Source organism: Echeneis naucrates, chromosome 24 (assembly GCF_900963305.1).
Source record: "Echeneis naucrates chromosome 24, fEcheNa1.1, whole genome shotgun sequence".
Classification (NCBI taxonomy): Eukaryota; Metazoa; Chordata; class Actinopteri; order Carangiformes; family Echeneidae; genus Echeneis; species Echeneis naucrates.
Window position 1 is genome coordinate 10771019 of NC_042534.1, and position 15901 is coordinate 10786919.

The following is a 15901-nucleotide window of genomic DNA, read 5'->3' on the forward strand; positions in this document are numbered from 1 at the left end:
GCGCGTCTGTCAGTGTGACCTTCCTGTAGCAGGATGAGATTAGGACACTCTTAACCTGAGGTTTTATCCTCACAAGTGGAAGGAGAAGTCTTCGGCCCCTTTAGAAAAACATACCAATGTGCTAATTTAAAAGTGCATTAGAAGTAAAAGCACTTCAATCAAAAAGCTATTTGTAAGTCACAAGTTCAGCATAAAACTTCACTTACTTATTTCACTTATTTGCTTCTATTTCTTTTCTTCATCTGAAGTTATTTTTCCAACCAGCCAGTCCCAGTCTGGCCAGACTGTCGTGCCACTTTCCAATAGTGAGTCACCGTCGCATCCAATGTGCCCTGAAGAAGTAGCCCTGGTGTATTATCACCTCCTGCTCTGTACAACGTGCAGCAGTGACTGAAACTGTTGGCGACTGACCATCACCACCACCTGCTCCAGGCAGGAAAGCATGTTTGGCGAGAGAGAAAATGGAGAGCAATGGAAAGTAAAAGCACTGTTATGTCTTCAGAAAAGTTACGGCTTTTAATACAGTTAGATAGTTCAGTTCAGAGTTTCACCAACCTGCATGTTTCTTTGTAGATCTAAATTTGCAGGCTGGGAAATTGAAAGGAGCCAGAATGAATAGAGATTGAACAGACCGCTCCTTGAACACAAACTTGCGTTTTTTTACTTTCTTGGGAAATAAAGGATATTTTGACTTCTTCTGGTGTCATATACACAAGTGAAGTCAACTGGACTAGATGTTCTGTAACAGTGGCATCTGTTACGCTTAGCATGTTTTGAATGAATAAGCAGGCCCAAGTACCAAAGTATTGAGATCAAGGACACAAAACTCGATGTACTAATAAAGCACAATGACCCACTGAAGTACAATGTATAATATTATGTCATTAAGTTGTAATTATTGATGCAATAATTACAATATTACAATGTTACAGTTTGTAAATTGGAGCTAACTTGAAGTATGTCCTGCTGGGTTGTTTGTTTTACATCATTACATCCTATTTTATTGATTATCTTACGAAGCAGCTGAATCCAACAAATCAATAAGTTACAAATATTTCCCTTCAAATTGAATTGAAGTCAGAAAATTAATTGGCAGAAGGTGACTTAATGCCATAGTAAATGTACTTCCTTACCTTTCATCACTGTGCCAACTGTCTCCATGCCACATTAGTCAGAAAGAGATATAGCAGATATAGATGAGATTCTTACCTTCTGTGCAGAGTTTGTCATGTTTGCTTCTGTCCGCCAACCAAAACGTGTTATTTTGTTAATCAAACGCTGAGGCAGACATTCGGCTGTGATTCAGATGAATGGGAAATTCATGTGGTGTTATCTTCAACAACATCATCATCATCGCCATCATCATTATCACCATCATCATCATCATCACCATCATCATTATCACCATCATCATCATCACCATCATCATCATCACCATCATCATCGTTATCACCATCATCATCATTATCACCATCATCACTATCCTCATCATCATCACCATCATCATCATCATCACCATCATCATCATCATCACCATCATCATCATCATCATCGCCATCATCATCATCACCACCATCATCATCATCATCATCATCATCGCCATCATCATCATCATCACCATCATCATCGCCATCATCATCACCATCATCATTATCACCATCATCATCATCACCATCATCATCATCGTTATCACCATCATCATCATTATCACCATCATCACTATCCTCATCATCATCACCATCATCATCATCATCATCATCACCATCATCATCGCCATCATAATCATCATCACCACCATCATCATCACCATCATCATCATCACCATCATCATCACCACCATCATCACTATCATCATCACTATCATCGCCATCGTCATTGTCGTCATCATCGTGTGGTGAAAGTGAGACTGAGAGAAACAAAGACAAAGAAAATGGGGAAACTTAAAAGCAAGTGAGAATCTGCAGATGAAAGGAGAGCATAAGGAGTGTGTCAACAGACATACACAGATAAACATATAAATAACTGGCGTGATATCAGCTTCTCCTGACGGATGGGAGGAATATAATTTGAACGAGAGAGAGAGCGAGACAGAGTGTGTGTGTGTGTGTGTGTGTGTGTGTCTGCAGCTGTAGGAGAGTGTTAAGGAAGAATCAAAAACATAGCACAAGTGTTGAGGTTCACACACTGTGCACAATGTGCAAGAACATTTTTTCAGCAAGTGTTTTTAGCAGTCTTACACACACACACAATCTCACCCACACACCCACACACATTCACTCACAGTCTCTCTCTCTCACACACACACACACACATTGACTCATAGTCTCTCTCTCTCTCTCTCACACACACACACACACACACATTTTGCTTCAGGTACAGAAATCAAATAAATTCCAAAGAGACAGCAATTACAGTCAATGAGAAAAAGCAAACAATAACAATTTTGAGATTTCTCATATCACATACTGCTGAAAATACACACACACACACACACACACACACACACCATTAAAGCCTTGTTAGGATGTTCACTGTTGAGGGAAATTTGGCTCTAAATCACCAGTCTAATATTGGTGACTCATTAGCGCTCGAACAGAGGTGAATTTCTCTGTCCCTGGTATAACTCACAACAAAAATGTCAGTGTAAGTGTGGCCGCCATTGAACTTTTTTTCTTGTGGGGTTGTCATGGTAATAGGCATCAGCGTTTATGCAGCATGCCTTTGGTTGAACAATCCAATGGTGATTAGATTGCAAGATTGCAATTTTTCCTGCACTGTCAGACAGGCGATAATGACAAAAAATAAATAAATAAAACTACCTTTTGCACCAGCTGAATCGTGTGTTCCACATTAAAGGGAAATTAAGAGTGAGAACTGAGCAGATTCTTTGAGAGTATGGGTGGAAAAAGGGAAAGTAGGTGTGGTTGGGGGGGGGGGGGCACCGAGAGATCAATATCTTCCTAATAATTACTTACAGCTTTCTGAGTTGCTAGGAGACAAAAAAGAGACGAGAGACAAGGAAAGGGAAGAGGAAGATGAGACAGACAGAGAGATAGGGGCTAACACAAAGGCTGGGAATGATGTCAGGGTTTTCAGTATTGAAGGGATCTTTGTTTTTAAACAGATCTCATGATGAAGAAGAGAAGGCAGAGAGGGGTACAGAGGAGAAGAGAGAGTGTAACGGGGCGGTTGGATGAATAATTACTGAGATATTGTCATTGCCTGCACCTTCATCTTGTAAACTCCTCCCCAACGCCCATCACCCAGACCCCCCTCTACTCATTTTTATCTTTAATTCGCTTTGTCCAAGCTTCCTTTTACTTCTCCCTCCTGCTCTTCTTCATTTATGTCTCCATTTTCTACTTTCTCTGCATCCCTTCCTCTTTCCATATATTTCTCTCCAAGTTAATCTTTACATTTTTTACAGACATGGGCCGGTTTATCTTCATCAGATGCGTGTTTACTTATGATAAATGGTTTGTGAAGGTATGAATGGATGGAATAAACGTGCATTTTTGTGCTGTCTTCCTACTCACCAATTTAAATGAGTTAAAGCGTTCAGCCATTCAGTGCATTAGCCTTGATTGATGCGCTAAATAATGGCTTGTTGAATGTGCACTCATCGAACAGACTTATTGATGCGCACTGTTCCTTTAAATGGAGAGTGAGGAGGGGAGTGCAGGGAGGGAGGGAGGGACGGAGAGAGAGGGAGATGACCTAGTAGAAAAGGGGGGGTGTTCTGTGCACTCTCTCTTCTCTGTCTTGTGGAGGTGTGTGGGCTGAGCGTGATTCCACAGAAAGAAAGAAAGTAAAAGATACTTCAGGGGGGAAATTTCTGAAAAGTGCTGAATATCTTTTTTGATTTTTTTGAAGGCTTTCAGACAATCTTAAGGATTGATTGATCCCTGGAGAACGTGTTGGACGTGGAACCAGTTGACAGACCCTTCTGATGAGCCTGTGAAATGTGAAATGTCACTTGAAGAGAGTGAAATGTGAAAAAGTCAACTGTCTTGAAGGAAGAAAAAAAAAAAAAAGTCTCACTTTGCTTCAGACTATTTCTTTCTGGGACATTAGCTGTTACAAATATGAGGTGACTTTTCCAGAGGACTACAGATAACAGCTCTCCAGGGTACACTGACATTTCAAATCTGTAAATCTGAAGGCATTTAAATTTGGCTTATGGAAATGGTGTAACTAATCAGATTGACGCTGCTTTTAGAGAACTTGTTAATGCTGTCATTTATAATTAAAGTGTTAGTGAATGTGACATAGGAGGTGAGGTTTGAGTGACTATCCTGATTCATTCTCTGGGGATGCGATCAATTACCACTGACTATTTTTTCCTGCTCCTTAATCAACATTACTGTTGCTAAATCCAGAGGGAGACAGGGCTGGGAGGAAAGCAACCCTTTTTTTGTTTTTCACCAGCTACCTTTACTTCTTCCTGATTAAAAAAGAGGAATGGCACATAAAGAAGGAGAAGCAGAGCAGGGTTGTGTTAAGACAGGAGACAGTCTTGGGGCCAAAACCATGGCTGGGGCCCCTACGGCTGGGGGAGGAGTGGTGGTGGAGGTCAGGGAGAAGAAGGGACCTCTGCGTGCTGCGATACCCACGATGCCTTTCCCTCTGGCTGTCATCTGTCTGTTTCTGAACACCTTCATACCCGGGCTTGGTAAGTCTAAAATTAGCCTTTCTTCTTCTTTTCATGTGTAAAAAAACCCATTAAGTCATCCACATCAGTCTATTTATCTAAACGAGAGAAAGAAAAAGAAATATCTGAAACCCAGAACAAGCATCTGCAAAAAGAAAGTGAACATGCTGAGCTAGAAACAGTGAAACGAGATCCTTAGTGGTTGTGAAACTGGAAGACCCTTATTGGAACGGGGGAGTGTGTTGATGCAAGCAGGCAGACCACACGAACAACAACAACACAACATGAAGTAAAAAAAAATATGTATGCATACAGAGCGGGGACTGAAGGTTGACCATAAAAGTCTCACAGTAAAGAGAGGCTAAAATTAGTTAGGGGAAAAAAAAATCCACAGACTAAGAAGACGTATGTTTGCTCATCTGTGTGAAAAGCACTGACATTAACTGGAGGGGACACTCTCCTTCAGCCTGCATGTATAAATCTGTGTATTTTCCTGCACGCCTGCAGACGTGTGAGTAAAAGGGGCGGTAGTGCTGAAGTCGGAGGGTTGGCGTGTAAATACCCCACCTCAGCCTGACAGGTGTGAATGCACACTGATGCCATCACAGCAGGCAGAAACGCCATCAGTCAGGATATAAAAATCATCACAGGCCATTATTTCAGGCAGCAGCATTGTCACAGCAGGTGGGCACATCATTACTGTGGGGGGTGTCTCAACATTTTCGTCATCATTATGGGTGGCGATGTTGTATGTAATGCTGGAAACTTGGCAGCTTGGAGCTCTTGCATATTTCGCCTTTAAAATACTACCACGCACGCTCTGCCTGTTCAGATTCAACCAATTCAGTCAATTCTCAGGTAACAGTGAGCTGGAGCAAAAAAAAAAAAAAAAAAAGCTCTCACAACTGATGTCCTCTGTGCTTTCTCCTACAGGATCACACAAGATGATCCAGTCTGCAAATGCTCAGGGTGATCTTAGGAGGCACCCAGCCTGCAATAGCTCTAGATTTAATGGCCAAGGTCGCACAATATACAATAAATCAGATACACAATGTTTAAATGTCAGTAGTCACCTAGATGTTAAATTATTATATGCTCTGATACAAACTCTGGTTGTCACATCTGTGAGAGACGTTGTGTTTCTATCCGAGGTTGTCTTGTTTGTTCAGATACTCAGATTCAAATCACATCGATTACTATATTACTACTCATTTTTTGGCTGGATGTTAAGTCACAGATTATGTAACATTTGTTAGTTAAAGACACACACACTTGCATGCTATAATGCATGCTAACACACCGACACAGAAGCAGATGCTTCGGCTGGCAATTCTCAGTTTGATAAGTTCAGTGTCTCAGATGGAAAGCACCAGGAAAGAAAATGATAGCATCATGTGGAGTTGATCTCAGCAACAGCAGAACATGTTGGAGTCTATGAAGTGACGATTGCACTGTACCAACAAAGAAAATCAACAAACTCAGACGTTTTTATCTGAAGAAACTGCGAGATTGACACGTCCATAGCGATCACTCAGAGCTGAGTCCGTCACCAAATAACATACATGTGCTCTCTGCCCTTTGGCTCAGATCTGTTGATCTTAACTCTCCAGGGGGTCAGCATAATGTGTGTGTGTTTGAGGGTCTCTCTGCATCCACCCGTTCTCACTTCCTCTTTGTGCTGTCTGTTTTCTTTCCCTACAAAAGGTTTTCCAGATTCAGATCTTTTTTGTGATTCACTAATATTTTTCTCTCACCTTTACATACAAACATCCACCCCCATTTATTTATTTTTTTTTTTGCATTGTCACATTTTCAAGCTTTCAAGCTGTGACAAAAAGCGACCCAATAAAACAGGATCAGCAAGCGCAGAGATGAGAAGAATTAGTCTCTTCCTTTTTTGACTGAAATGTTCGACCGTATTGAAAATTGTCCCTAATATGTGTGAATAGAATAATTGTGTTTAGCTGTGTGTGTGTGTGTGTGTGTGTATGCGCGTGTGTGTAGGTTTGCTTGGATGCCTTGACATTTCATTCAATAGCTGCTATCAGTTGCCATGACGACATTGAAACGAACACAATGCGTGCTGGATACGGTGGCTCTAGCCAAAGCAGAACAACATATCCTGCAGATATGCAGACACACAGGTGTATGAATTAACATACACAAAAAGGAGACCCACAGTGAGAAATAATCAAAGACTTGGTAGTGTTTTATGTCTGTAGCGTCACAGTGGACATTTTCTCACCAGGTGACAATATAACTCAGTAATGCTTCAAATTACTGAACATTTGTCTCCTTCTCCATCTGTACACGCCGACAAGTCCTGAAAGAAAAATTGGACTTCGGAAAAAAATTGCTTTGTATTTTTTTCAAACAATACTTCAAGATTTTGGAAAGAGATTTGGATTTGGATGAGATTGATATCTTGGTCATCAAGGCAGCAGCAATGCATGGACTGCTGTTTGTTAACAAATAGTTGCCAGTATGCATATTTTATAACCCTGGATGGAGCCATGCTCATTGTTTCCCTGCTAACACTCTTACTGCCACATACAGCCCACCCTTACTCCCATACTTAGACTTACTGTGGCATCAATCATCTCATCTAAATCTCAGAAAGACAGTGAATAAGAACATGCCTCAGATGTTGAATTATTTAGGTGATTTAGCCTGGTTGGGAGAAGATTGTGATTATGAGTGAAAGAAAACATTTTTTGAGTAGTGACAGTGGTGAAACTCAAGCAGCTTTAAGCGTGAGAAAAAAAAAAAAAAAACACGTCTACACTCAGAGGTTTCTATGAAGCTGGAGAATTCAAACTGACAGCCTGCTTCCGATGGGCGCACTTCTTTTAACTGCACAAATAGCCTTCCTGAGGTTATTTTGCCAGAGCCTCGGCTTGTCACTTCAGTGTAATGAGAAGAGAGTTAAATTCTCTTGGTGAGTACCACAGAGGAGGTTAGTTGGTGCAGTGTGGACTGATTAATGAGCTGTCAGCTTTTAAATAATTACGCATACTTATGGAGAAGGAAACTACAGCCAGTAGATGTGTTGTGATCTTTGCCATAAGAGGACTGGAAAGGTAGAGGCTTTCACACTGAGCGCTAAGCTGAATATACTGTATGATTTAGCCCTCAGTGTGAGTGCGTAGGACGTGTGTGTGTGTGTGTGTGGTGGGGTAGGGGGTCAGGGTCTGCGTGTGTGTGCGTCCACGCGTGTGATTAATGGCAAAGATATTTGAGGACCCGCATCAGTTTACTGGGTCATGGCATCTTGCTGTGTGTGTTTCGTGTTGGTCCTCCTCAGCTTAATGTTTAAATCTGATTGTGGATTAGTTCTGTATTGAAGGTCGGGTGTGTTGATTTTGATTCGGCTCATTGTGTGTTTTAGGGTTTGTGTTGTACACTGACCTGGTCCTCACATGAACAACTGAAACTGGAAACGTATCCACACTTAACATCGGGGAGACTTGTAAGGGGCGCATTAACACCACATTGTTTATGGAGGTGCTGCTGCTGAGCACGATGCCAGGATGGTTTGATGTCTTTAACTCTGCAGCATTGCCAGCGACAGACTGTGTTTCCAACCTTTATGGAAAGTTTGCTTTTTTTCTGAAGAATGCAAACACTGGTTCCGGCCCGCAAGTATGAGTGAGCTCCAATAAAGCTGGAAGTCTCAAGAACCTGTTCGGGTAAATAATTTTCTTGGCAGTCGTGAGTCCTCAGAGGCCGGAGCCAGCTCAGCTAGCGAGTTGAGAAATTTTCCGTTAACAGAATATGAGAGTAACTAATGAGAGCGATGAGCAATTCCTTTCAGCACTGGTTTTGGATTTCTTAGAAATCCTCTGTGTATGTGATATTGTTTCCAGTAACACTGCCCTTTAGCACAGATCCCCCTAAATTGTGCCCTTTCTCTCTCTTCATCCGTCTGTTTTTTCTCTTCTACCATTTTGCCATTTTCTCTCTTTCTCTTTCTGTCTTTCACACTCACACACTCCATCATTAACCTCCCACACTGTCAGTGGGTGCTCTGTAGAGCTTTCTGTGTAATTATAGTCATTAGTCTGGGTAACATCCAGAAACAGACACATAGATACACACACACACACACACACACACACACACACACACACACACACACACTGACATGCAAACGCACTCGCACTCTCCCACATGCAGCATCCAGAGGATTCAAGAGCTTTCCGTACATGGAGAAAGGAGTAGATGTCTTTTTGAGGGCAATAATAGCAAATAAATCGTAAATTAAAATAGCTCTAATTAAAACATTAAAAAGAATAATGGAACAAAGTGATGACACCACAGAGGTGTGTCACACACTGCCGCAGTTTCCCTCAGTTTGTCTGTTAACTCACTGTTACTGTAGCACTGGTTTACTCTCCCCTCTCTTCCTTTTGGCAGCAGTGAGCACCTGTTGCCAGCTAAGAAAGGTCTATCTGCTAATGGGATAAGAAGTGCTCATACGTAGATTTAGACTGCTAACTGGCATTCGTCAGAAACACAACTTCAACAGCTGCCAACACAGTTATCTCAGCTAACACACAATCAATAATATCACAGCTTGTTTCTGTGCTGCTTTTACCATTTCATTCAACAAATGATCCAATAATCATGAAAATATTTAGCAGATTAATAAATTAAGTAAATAACTTATTTACTGAACTGATTTGCTGCCACCTAACTGTTACGTGGCAGAGACTACAGAAACTGGAAGCCACAGAGAAAGTGCTACCAGACTGTATCATGTGGATCCTGTTTTACGTGCCAAAGACTCATATGGGAGTGATGTGACAGGACTCCACCATCTTGCTGTCAGTCATGGCTCATGCCTGGAGGTGGGCAACTCCACAGGCAGCCAAAGCATCTGCTGGTGGGTGTGAGCTCCGTGACCTGTAAATTTCCCTGTCTGATCAGACCATATCGGCTCTGGGCGGAGGCTCATGCTGCTCTTTCTGCAAGACACTTTGAAATGAGCTGGGGAGGAGAAGTACATTCATCTTTCTCCACATGTATACATTGAATGTATTTATTTTTTTCTTTTCTGGGGCTGCTTACTATTCTGGGATTGTGCTTTCTGGAAACCATTCCAGATAAGGCCAGTGTTGGCAATGTGAAAGTAAATATTACGGTGTTCATTCGGATTCGTCAGAGATTATGGCACACGCCGACTATCTCTGGTATGGCTGTATGTATAGAAAGAGTCAGTGAAGCAGGGGGCTGAGTTTTGTTTTCCCACTAATTCACAGCTAATTCCAAAGACTGTGAAGTGACTCGTTAGGAAGGCATGAGATGCTAACTTCTGCATGAGTCGACTGTGGCCTTTCCTCACTCCAGAGAAACTTGAAACAGCCAGCTGCTCTTGTGCTCTTGTGCACTGATATTTGAATTCCTCCAGTGTGACAAGAAATGAAGCTGAGCAGAAGGAGAGGGGACAAGGCCACCATGCACATTACGCCCACCATGCACTTTTTGTGTGGCTTTCTCAGCAGTCACAGCATTCACAGCATATGAAAAGGTACATACTCCCCGCAAAGAAACAGTCTGGACATCAAATGAGTCTCTGAATAATTGACGGTTTGGTAATGCGATGAAAGCATTTACTAGACTGAATGAATCAATCACCTCATGCTAAAAAAAAAAACAAAAAAAAACAGACACATTATGAACAGCAACATGAAAACGCAGAAAAGTCAGCAGGACTGTCTAAAAAAGTTTCAAAAAAATTGAGAGTTGTGAAATAATAGGTGGATATTTAATATTGGACGCCTGTTTGTTACGACATAATCGTCGTTTGAAGAAACATTGTGCCCAAACATCATTCAGTGTTTCACACCTCTGCAGCAATTCAGGAAGCTCTGTTTGTAATCACTGAAAGACCGAATGCAGATGGCAATAAATACTAGATTGTGAATCATTCTCAGGAACTGACTTGAGGGAGAAAAGCTGCAGCAAATAAGATAATCATTCCGGCAGTAACATAAAAAACGTTTGAAGTGAGGTGGGTGCAGATCGGTGACGCTCATTTCTACGTGGAAATGAATGCATGCATTTTGCATAATTATACCTGTCATGTAGTTGTTGTTTTTTTTTTTTTTTATAAAAAACCACCCTCTATTTTTGGTTGGCCGCTCTTGTTTCTGTGCTTTGTGGTGGGAACGGGACATTGAGGAAGCTCCAATGTACAAAATAAAAATTACAAGTGAAAAAAGAACAGTCACAAAACTGCAGGTTGTGACAATGTGACAATGTGACAAGGTTCTTTCTGCCTTCTTTTCCAAGACATAGATCCGTTGCAGCCGCAGCCAGTTACTCACCCACAGCGGCCTCTGAAACACTGACTCACTTACTGGCCAGTGTTAGATGACGCTGTATTGAGCAGTTTCAGTCTGCAACTGTCTCCAGTACTGTACATGATACTACCTAAATGACCCACAATGCACATCCGGTCTGGTTGGACCACTTGTGGAAGAAATTACCACAACTACTAATCAAATTTTGTGACCCTAAGCTTGTGATTACTGACACCAAGCTTTCGAACTTAGCCGCATTTTTCTTGTAAAGCATCTTGAAAAAATCGTCTCCTACGTGGATTATGATGACACAGACACAGTACATGGGGCTGAGAGGAGGAACCTAATCTCATCCTCTCACTGATCACACATCAGTCTTCATTTTGATCATGTTAGCATGAGAACATTTTTTTTTGGGTTGGAAACACCTCATATCTTTGGTGAATATTTTCCAAGGAGTCTGCCGTCAGATATATGTCACTGTAAACTAAGCAGAGTGGAAACTCCCTCAAAGTCTTTTATCATACTGTGTTAAACACATCACGGAGTCCAAAAAAAAAAAGTGACTTATTGTTGGGAGGTTGTGAGTTGTTTTTCGTTGAACTGTGTAGCTTTTGTCTTGTATAACTACTTGTCTCTGTGCGTTTGTCCCACAGGCACCTTCATCTCAGCGTTCACAGTGCTGTGTGGAGCTCGCAGCGAGCTGATCTCCGAGCGCGGTGTGTGCTGTGTGTTTTGGCTAAACGTGGCAGCAGCTCTGATCCAGATACTGACGGCCGTCATCATGGTTGGATGGATCATGAGCATCTTCTGGGGAATGGACATGGTCATCCTTGCAAGTCAGTAGCTGTCGACCTGAGTTTTAACGTTTCCTTCTCTTTTGCCAGTCTCACGCCTACCGTGTAGAGAGTTGCATTTGCAGTTTGTAGGGGGAAAAAGTCAATTTTTGGGTGTCTGCTTCAAATATTTCTGCCATGAAAATATTAGAAACAGATTCATGAATTGTCTTTGCCCATTTGTGGCTACACGTGGCTACACGTGTGATTTCAGCTTAGAGGGTATTTTATTAATGATGTGAGGATACATCTGGTGACATTTTACATATGAAATAAAAGACAAAACCACCAGTGTACTGATGCTGCTGACAAATATTGTCCGTCTCAACAAAAGCTTGATATATTATTACTCTCTCATTATTTCTAACTATCTAGTCACCGTTACAATACATTTCCCCTCACAGTCTGTTTGGCCGTCATAAGAGATTGTAGACAGAAATAAAAGTCATAAAAGAATACCGGCAGCAAGTGAGTAGGTCCATTTGATGCTTGTGTCGTTTGAGCCAGCGGCTCAGGTGCTCTGGCCTTCTGGGAAAAGCTCCAGACATTTATTGTTTTCATTTCATAGGGAATATTACCATGCTTATTATTAAGGTCTTGTGTTCACACTGTGGAGCAATTAGATGAAAGAAAGAGAACATCTAATGAAAGAGAAGAAGAAGAAGCAAAGAACCCCGTCTCCTACTCAGGCATTGAGAACACGGTTGCTGTTCCCTTACTGCCATGCCTGTGTCTATCTGCATGCACTGTATGAGGATATGTATGTGAGGTAATTGCTTCCTGTGTGAGCATCCAAATGTGTACATGCCTGCAAAAGTCTGCATTTATATGTACGTGTGTGTGTGAGTGCGCTACAGTTCTTGTGTGGGAGCAAGCAGCCCCCCTGGTGTGTTTTTGTTCACTAATGTGTTTCAGGCCTCTGGCCTGTTGCTGTTAAAACCTGTACTCCTGCCGGTGCCTGCAGTGTATCAAATATTAATATTGGATATGCAAATCATGTTCATGTTATCTCTGAAAAACAAACTGTCACTAAGTCATGCGTGCTCTTTCTCACTGAGATCAATAACTCTTCAGCTGTTCATCACCACAACACAGAGCTGATGAGCTTTGGGCTCTCGCTGAGCTACTGAAGCACTAACAATGGGGCGTATTTATCATTTTTTTTCCAGTTTCCCTTTCTGTTCATAACGAGCCTGTTGCACTGGTGTTTTGTTTATATCTATACTTCCATCTCTACAAATTCCCCTCCTTTCCTGCCTCTCCATCTATCTAATGATCATGGTATTATCTTCCTCCCACTGTTCGCCTTCCTCCTGCCTTACTATCTAATGATTGTTCCTATTTGATCTCACCATATCATTGCTCCCTCTCTTTCTGTCTCACATTATTCCTCCCACTCTCTGCCCCCCCTCCCTTCCCGGTCTCCCTCTCTGCCTCTCTATCTTCTTCAGTTCTTTACTCCTCGCTCCGTCTCCCTCTGTTCCTGTCTCCATATCTTTCTGTTTATCGATCCACTAAGCATGGATTGTGTTACTATACTTGTGTACATAATACACATGAATCAAACAAAGTCGGACCAGGTTTTTTTTTTTCCTTGAAAGTTCCTTGAGTGCATTGTTTTGCCTGTTTTGTGTCAAATACGCAAAGTGTTTGAATTCTAACTAACTGTCTCGTTCTTCTCTCCTCCCTCTGCTCCCTTTCCTCATGGACAAAAGTTTCTGATGGTAGGTGTTTTTTTTTTTCCTTACCTCATTATCAGCAGATTCCCAGTGAGTAAAAAAAAAAAAAAAGTAGTGGAGTGACAGAATGAAAAGTCGGCTTGACTAAAATTAACACAGATATGAAGTTTGCCAAAGCAAATTTCCCATGCTTAGAAATAACGTTTATTTAGAACTTTCTCACGACCTTTCTTCATTGCAAAGTATGTTTGGTATCCAGACAAAGGCGACCCAAACCTCATGAGTTCAGCCAGCAAAGTCCATTCTTGATTTTGAAAAGAGAGGTCCACTTAATAGTTTGCAAGCTTTGAGATGCATCACAAGGTCATTCATTACTGCTGATAGCTGAAGTGTCATGGAGCTCTGTTTGACACAATGTAAAATTAAAGCGCATTCTTGGCCTTTGAAATAGCTGGGGAAAAAAAAAAAAAAAACTACTCAGAAGGTGCTTACAAGCCTTTTCCAGAGCTCGCATTGCAAAGCCTTTTAGCCACGTTGGCCCACATGATGAGGAGCATGTGATATGGTCGAAAACCGAATGACAAACTTGTCGACAGGATAAATCTTATCCATAATATAAAACTTTTTGGTATCAACCTAAAAGTTAATTCTTAAGGAAACTTTTTTTTTTTTTTGCAATAATTTGAAAATTGAAGAGTGCACATGGCTGTTTGCTGGCAGTCTTGTTCCTCCTCCCTGCCTTTGTTGCCTCATTGCTCGGTTCTTCATGCACATGCCCATCATTGACTTGAGCCCGAGCCAAATGTCTGTTGCTCCTCCAGATCACACTGCACATACTGCGTGTTTTGTGATGGCTTTCTGCTTCTGATCTTATAAATGGTGCCTCATTAATAAATGAAGGGTCTTGTCACTAATGGGGTTTGTAAATGAAACCAAACCTAGTCTACTATTTATGACATTGGACAAATTAAGCTAATGGCTATCCTTTTTAAAGCTATACAGCCCTCAGTGGCTCAGCCGAGGTCCTGATGTTGTTGCCAACCTCACTGCTTTCACTTTACTCAATTAAATGAAATGGAGGCAGGCAATTATAGTCTAAAGTTTAAAAATAAGTGTTTTGTAACTGCAAATAGCACTTTAAAAATCCTCTTAACTTGGGCAATAGCAGCTTAATAATGGTTTCCAACTGTCAAACATATTTTTCTTGTACCCTTCCTGTGCACTCACCTTCCTCCTCCTCAGGCTGTAGAGACCAAGGCATTCCCCAAGATGTCTGAGAGGCCTCGCTCCGGTGTTCCCTGATGGATCAAGGCCACACTAACGTCTCTGAAGCCGGACGATAACCTCCAATTTTTTCGATGACCCGTAGCTGAAGACAGAGAGAGGCAGAGACCCGATGAAGACGCTTTAGCCGAAGTGAATCAAAACACCAAATACATCTCGTTGCTGGTTGGTGATTGGTCAACACAAACCAGCATTTAGATTAGAAATAAGAAGAGACAAGACAGGCTGGAGAGACTTAAACTCTACAGTCACAAGAAATACAAAATGTGTGTATAAATGGTAGAGGTTTTTTTTTTTTTTTTAAATCAATTTCAATAAAATCACAAATCCATGACAGTTACACAGTTTGCCTGATGATGGAAGATTAAAAGGGCAATGATTTGCCAGTCATTTCTCTATTTTGCAGCTTGTGTACTTTGTGTATCAAGTTAAAAGAAATATGTTAAGCAATCAATTCAGCAAATGATTTCCGTCACATTGTTTCTGTGGTTTTTAGCTAAATGATGCACGTGTTATTGACCTAAAATACTTTTTTTTTTTTTTTTTTGGACTACCAGCTTCCACTACCCCTGAACTGCCTGCTGGGTGCAGCTGCTGGCCCGTTGTTTCAGTGTTCGCTGTTTATCCGAGAGTTTAACTGTCACAGTTTACGGTTTGAGATTAGGCTGACTTGAGAATTAGCCTCCGGTGTGTTTTTGGGGCGTTGCTGTCATGATATTGGCACCATTTTGCTGCTATGAAAAGGTAAAATATATTTCAATTTAAAGGACTTTAAGTTCTTCATCTTGAACAAATTCATTCTTCAAAACAGTGGGGGAAAACAGCGCTCACATGTAAAACAGCCATCTATCTATCCATGTTATCAAACTGGTACTTTCTATATTCAGTATAGACAGTTTACATGATAACTTCATAATGGTGCAGGAATTACAGACCCTGTCATGAGTTGTACTGTAGGTACAACACAGAATTATCTCACTGTTAAAACTGTTTTTATTTTAATTTTTAGTCCTGATGTTACACATTATTAGTACCTACATCATACTTTCTCTCATTGCTGGTTTCTCTTGGGAACTACAGTCACGGCCCTGTTGATCACATCATGAAATTACAATTCAGTTACTGTAATGTCATTAAGGTTTGTGC

The 15901-nt window shown here is 41.3% G+C and overlaps 1 protein-coding gene across 1 annotated transcript; it reads left to right on the top strand.

Moving 5' to 3' along the window:
* Nucleotides 1-4165: 4165 nt before the first annotated feature.
* Nucleotides 4166-15028, top strand: stum (stum, mechanosensory transduction mediator homolog). Its single transcript, XM_029496164.1, has 4 exons — nt 4166-4672; nt 11613-11795; nt 13508-13516; nt 14714-15028. Exons 1-4 carry the CDS (start codon nt 4462-4464, stop codon nt 14746-14748), a joined length of 438 nt encoding a protein of 145 aa, XP_029352024.1. The 5' UTR covers nt 4166-4461; the 3' UTR covers nt 14749-15028.
* Nucleotides 15029-15901: the final 873 nt, after the last annotated feature.

Bases quoted from the DNA above. Each gene is read 5' to 3' on its own strand.
- stum (XM_029496164.1), top strand. From the start codon at position 4,462: ATGGCACATAAAGAAGGAGAAGCAGAGCAGGGTTGTGTTAAGACAGGA. The intron at 4,673-11,612 runs GTAAGTCTAAAA...TTTGTCCCACAG, and splicing joins CACCTTCATACCCGGGCTTG to GCACCTTCATCTCAGCGTTC.